The 6060-nt window shown below is 45.8% G+C and overlaps 1 protein-coding gene across 1 annotated transcript in view; it reads right to left on the bottom strand.

Moving 5' to 3' along the window:
• Nucleotides 1-2795: 2795 nt before the first annotated feature.
• The window catches only part of angel2 (angel homolog 2), a 3811-nt gene continuing 546 nt past the window's right edge, over nt 2796-6060 (bottom strand). The window contains exons 2-9 of the mRNA XM_080490240.1: nt 5583-6060; nt 5150-5487; nt 4994-5063; nt 4327-4754; nt 4026-4140; nt 3569-3623; nt 3317-3447; nt 2796-3203 (exon numbers count right to left, since the gene is read on the bottom strand). The exon at nt 5583-6060 is cut by the window's right edge and continues 67 nt beyond it. Of these exons, the coding sequence (XP_080346366.1) occupies nt 3049-3203; nt 3317-3447; nt 3569-3623; nt 4026-4140; nt 4327-4754; nt 4994-5063; nt 5150-5487; nt 5583-6060 (1770 nt within the window). The 3' untranslated portion in view covers nt 2796-3048. The remainder of the gene's footprint in view (nt 3204-3316; nt 3448-3568; nt 3624-4025; nt 4141-4326; nt 4755-4993; nt 5064-5149; nt 5488-5582) is intronic.

Consider the following 6060-nt stretch of genomic DNA (forward strand, 5'->3'; position numbering starts at 1 on the left):
TGAATCCTGATTTTAATTCTTTGAAAATTGTTGTTTTACTTTTGTAAAATTTTTTAATTTTCTCTCTCAGAAATATTCAACCCCAATTAAATTTTTTTATTTTGTTTTTGTTCTAATTTCATTTTTAAGTTGAAGTTTCTTTTCTTTTTTATTGAACTTTGTGTTTTCAATTTCAGTTTCTTTCAAAAGTTGCTTGATTTCAACCAAAACCTTCTTTCACTTCAATGTTAAAACTAAATAGTTTTTACTCCCAGAATTCAAGATTCGATTTTCAGTTTCATTAAAATGTTAATTTACATTTTTTTCTTCTTGAAGTGTCTCAACATTTCGATTTAATTGTTAAACAAAGAAAATTTGGCAGAACTCTTTTTAACTAAATTACTTTGATGGGAACAATTGTACTTTTACTTTTTATTTATCTTTGAAAATAAATACTATAATTTATTCTAAAAATATATTTAAATTTGGACTTTTTTCCAAAAATGTATAATATTCTTATTTTACTGATCATTTGAAGTTTTCTTTAGATTTTCTTGATGTTTTTGACGTAATTTATGTTTCGATAATTATCAAAACTATTCAGATCTTTGAGTTTTTTCTTTTTGTTTAAAGTCTATTTGATTTTCCATTTAGTTTTTTTCACTCGTTCTGAAACGATTCAGCTGAAAAATCTTCGTTTTGTTACGGAAAAGTTTCACCTTCTGAAAAACATGTTCGTTTCCACGGAAACAGCAGAAGCCTTTTCAGATTGGTCCACGACTTGGCACTGTTGGTTGTTTCACTACCGACGTGGTGACGTGGACCAGGACCTGGACTTGGACCAGGACTTGGAGCAGGAGCAGGGGTTCAAAAAAGTTGAATTTCCTCGTCGATGGAATCTGAGCCTTTTCAAAAAGTTGCATATTCCGTTTCCAAGGCAAATGAGTGTTTTCAACAAGTTGCGTTTTCACCGTTGCCGTGGAAACAGACGCCCAAAACGCAACAGAATTTTGGACAATGCTAGTGCCTCATCAGTTTTTTGTATTTTTTTGTTATGAACACGAGTTAAGAACACCCCCACCCCCCCTACCCCCAACCCCACCCCCCACCGCCCACCTCCACCCCCACCCCCACCCCCCTTCACGCTCTGTCGACTGTAGCAGCATGTCTTGTTTGAATAAAGATCTACGTTTTTATGCCTCGTTCTACGTCTCGTTTCTAACCGACTAGAAACACGTTTCAAAACTCTGGAAAAATGAGTTGAATTCTATAAAATCTGTAAAGAAAAAAGAGGCAAGACGTCTGAAAAGTGAAATATGGGCCAAACTGGAGCGAAAGACGAATAGAAAAACTGGTGAAATTGTGGCTAAAATATAACATCAGAAAATTGAAAATCGCAAAAATATAAAATGTTGTTTTCAGTACGACACTGGAAAATGTAAAATTGTGAGTAAGTTTAAAAAACTACAGTATAATGTTGGAAAAGTATAAAAGTAAAGTCATAAGTAAAAGATTAATGTGACGTTGAAAAGGTTAAAATGGTGAAAATATAAATAAAACCAGCGCATGACGTCGGGGAAAATCAACGTGTAAAAGTGAAAATCTTGAAAATGTAAGATGGGTTAAGGTTAGGGTAGGGTTAAGGTTAGGTTAGTGTTAGGGTAGAGTTAGGGTTAGGTTTAGAGTTGGCGTTAGTGTTGGGTTAGGGTTAGGGTTGGGGTTAGTGTTGGGTTAGGGTTAGAGTTGGGTTAGGGTTGGGTTAGGGTTAGTGTTGGGTTAGAGTTGGGTTATGTTTAGGGTTAGAGTTAGGGTTAGTGTTGGGTTAGGGTTAGTGTTGGGTTAGGGTTAGAGTTGGGTTAGGGTTAGTGTTGGGTTAGGGTTTGAGTTGGGTTAGGGTTAGTGTTGGGTTAGGGTTAGAGTTGGGTTACAGTTAGGGTTAGTGTTGGGTTAGAGTTAGTGTTGGGTTAGGGTTAGAGTTGGGTTAGGGTTAGTGTTGGGTTAGGTTGGGGTGTGATGTGAAAGTTGTGAAAATAAAAGACTTTTGACTTTAATGCGACGTTGGAAAACTGAAACTCGTGAAACTAAAATCTTGACGACCGAAAAGTAAAGTCGTTCGAGACGCATCTGAAATGTAAAACGCTAAATTAAAATAGTTTTCCAATTCAAAACATAATTAAATGAAGGAAATCTTCAAATGTGAATTTTTTAAAAATGTGTTTCATGTATAAATCAATTTTCACATGTGAATAAAATGTAAATGTTTGAAGAAATGTAAAGTGTGAATAAAGAAGTTTCACATGTGAACAAACAAACAAATTAATTACCTCTAAATGTAAATAAAGTTTGAAATGTAAAAGTGTAAAATGTGACATTACCTTTAAAGTTAAATCCTTAAAATGAATGAGTTGCAATGACTCAGTGCGCTGAGGCCCCCTGGTGGCCACATCAGGTTACTACAGGTGTTTTGTTTTTAGTGGAAATAAATGAATCCAGTGACGATGATGATGATGATGAAGAGTTTCCACATGTTCAGAAAGATTAAATCAAACTCGTTGAATGAATTTCAAAATAATGAGTGTTTCACAGCTGCCTCAAAACATTGAGATAAAAACACAAAGATAAAAATACATAAAGGTAAATATCTAGGAGAAGCAAAGAGCAGAAAGTTCCGTCAAATAGAATCATTAACTCAGTGAAGATTTTCTGGGGAATTATTTTTTGAATTTCAGAGTAAAGTTTAAAAAAAAAAAAAAAAAGTCATAAAGTATTTCAACAACTCACAAAAGTCTTTAAACTCATTTACAGAAACAAAGACACCAGATGGAAAAGTAGAAATTTATTTAAAAACCGTAAAACATTCAACTTCCTGTTTGTTGAGTACAGATTCTGGGTCACTTCCTGTTTGTTGAGTACAGATTCTGGGTCACTTCCTGTTTGTTGTGTACAGATTCGGGGTCACTTCCTGTTTGTTGAGTACAGATTCTGGGTCACTTCCTGTTTGTTGTGTACAGATGAGGAGTCAGAGTTCATGTAGGGGTCAGGGGTCACAGAGGGGTCAGAGGTCAGACCTCAGAAGCGAAGGCGGAAGCGGGCCAGCAGGGGGAGGTGGTCTGACGAGTGATGCTGATTGGGCAGACCGTGGACTTCCTGCAGCTCCGGACGGCCGACCAATGACAGCCTGCCCAGCAGCTGGAAGCCCCGCCCACCAGGAAGTGAAGGCACGTCTGCGGGAGAGGAAGGAAAGAGTTACTGTGTGTGTGTGTGTGTGTGTGTGTGTGTGTGTGTGTGTGTGTGGGTGGGTGTGTGTGTGTGTGTGTGTGTGTGTGTGTGTGTGTACCTGGACTGTAGAAGATGTAATCCACCGTCATGGCGGTGCGAGAGTGACACGTGGTGACCTCCGACCTCCCATCAGGGTTCAGGAGGTGATGGTAAGTCGAGCGCAGAGTCAGAGTGTGTTCCAGAGTCGCTCTGTACACACACACACACACACACACACACACACACACACACACACACACACACACACACACACACACAGCGTTAAGGTGTGTGTGTGTGTGTGTGTGTGTGTGTGCAGCTCTCAGGTTACCTGGAGGAAGATGCTCCATCGTCCACTGAGAGTTCAGAGATCGCTCCATCTACGGCTGAGACACACAGACACGGTTTCCATGACAACCATTCAGGTCAAAACACAATTGGATTGTTATTACCGTGACTGTCAAAATAAAATACCAAGTTTAATTGTTATTATGATGACTGTCAAAATAAAAGTGCCAAGTTGAATTGTTGTTACAGTGACTGTCAAAATAAAATACCAAGTTGGATTGTTATTACGATGACTGTCAAAATAAAAGTACCAAGTTGACTTGTTATTACGGTGACTGTCAAAATAAAAGTACCAAGTTGACTTGTTATTACGGTGACTGTCAAAATAAAAGAACCAAGTCCAGGAGAACATGACACCACAGAGGAAACTTTGTTCTGATTGGCTCTACTGAGCATGTGCAAGGCTTTAGCATGTATTAGCGTGTTAGCCTGCAGGTTACCTGCGGCGCCGGCGGCCTCACGGTACTGGCAGCGCTGGTTGATGCCCAGACTGTGAGACCAGATGGGGCAGGAGAGCAGACGCTGTCCTCTGGAGGGGTCCTCCTGTCCCGAGACCTGGACCACACACACACACACACACACACACACACACACACACACACACACACACACACACACACACACACACACACACACACACACACACACACACACACACACACACACACACACACACACACACACACATCAGGTCCTAGTTCTGCAGAACCTGCAGGTCCAGACCCAGCAGCAGGACCTCACCATGCCGATCTGCAGCCCCAGGTAGTCCAGCCGGCCCCGGGTCAGGAACCGGTACAGGGGGCTGAAGGGGGTGGAGTTCAGGTCCCCGCACAGCAGCACCGGATTGGTGGATCCGTCCGGGAGGCGGGCCAGCCGCCCCAGCTCGGCCAATAGGACGGCAAGCTGCGCCAGCTTGACGTCGCCGCGCCGCGGATTGTACAGCAGGTGGGTGTTGGCCACGCAGACCACGGGGGGGGCGGAGTGTGGGTCGGCGGCGCGCGGCCGCAGCAGCACCACCTGGCCCACGTTGTCCCGGTCCAGCAGAAAGTCACCCGCTCGGAAGAACTCCACCGGATTGGACGAGACCAGCGAGAAGAGGGCGGAGTTAAAGACCACCGCACAGCCGTCCGGCTTACTGCCGGTTCGCTTCTTGTACTCACACTGGTAACCTGCACACACACACACACACACACACACACACACACACACACACACACACACACACACACACACACACACACACACACACACCGTGTTAGACTGAGCACACACACACACACACACACACACACACACACACACACACCGTGTTAGACTGAGCACACACACACACACACACACACACACACACACACACACACACACACACACACACACACACACACACACACACACACACACACACTACCCAGGTCCTGCAGGGCTGGTCTGATCTGGTCCTCATAGTGGTCATGCTGGACTTCCTGAAGACACAAAATCTACAAAACAAAACCAAACCAGGTTCAGCCAATAGGAGAGCGATCTGTGGGCTAAGCCCCGCCCCCTACCCGCCCCGCCCCCTCACGTCGGCGCGGTGCAGCCGGATCTCAGCCAGCAGGTTGGGCAGCCGGTAGCTCCAGGGCAGAACGGCGGGGCTGCAGTGTCGGTACAAGTACACGTTGTCCTGCAGCAGCTCCTGGGAGAGAAGATTGTAGGACATCACCGAGAAGTCCAGGACAATGCTGCCCCCTGCTGGAGGGAGGGCTGGACTGCTCCCCAGAGGAGGAGGAGAGTCTGGACAGTCCCCTGGAGGAAGAGGAGGAGGTGGGGGAGGAGGATGAGGAGGAAGAGGAGGAAGAGGGTCTGCACTGCCACCTGGGGAAGGAGGGTCTGTGCTGCAGGACTCCCAGTGTCTCTGAAGAGCTGAGGAGGAAAGACCAACAACCAATCAGAACCTCAGGAGCCTCAGAGGGTTAGCATTAGCATTTCATCAAAAAGTAACTAGTGATGTGACTCACCTTTGATTAACAGCGAGGATCTGGGTGGGGGCGGCGACCTGTTACCTCCACCCATCATTCCATTGTTGGTGGACGACCCATCAGTTCCGCCCACTTGACCCTGGTTGCTAGGCTGTTTGCTGGGTGGCGTGTTGGCTCCACCCACTTGTCCCTGGTTGATGTGGGGCCAGTTGGCTCCACCCACTTGTCCCTGGTTGCTGGGCTGGGTAGTGTGGCCTTGCTGGGGGCCACGCCCCGTCCACGCTCCTGTATCGCGGCGCTCCTGAGGCCCACCCTGCATTGACCCGGGTCCAGGGGTTTTTGCTGAAGCCCCGCCCCCTTGCTGTGCCTCCTTCTCCTCGGCACTCCTCCTCCTTTTATGGGGGGGCTCCCTGCTCCGGTGCGCGGCCTCCATCAGGCCAGACGTTGTACGGAACCGATGCCTGCCAAGGTCACGGTGCCCCGGGGTCCCTGGGGGGGGTCGACACCCCCACACCGG

Source organism: Lipophrys pholis (genome assembly GCF_963383615.2).
Source record: "Lipophrys pholis genome assembly, chromosome: 21".
NCBI lineage: Eukaryota > Metazoa > Chordata > Actinopteri > Blenniiformes > Blenniidae > Lipophrys > Lipophrys pholis.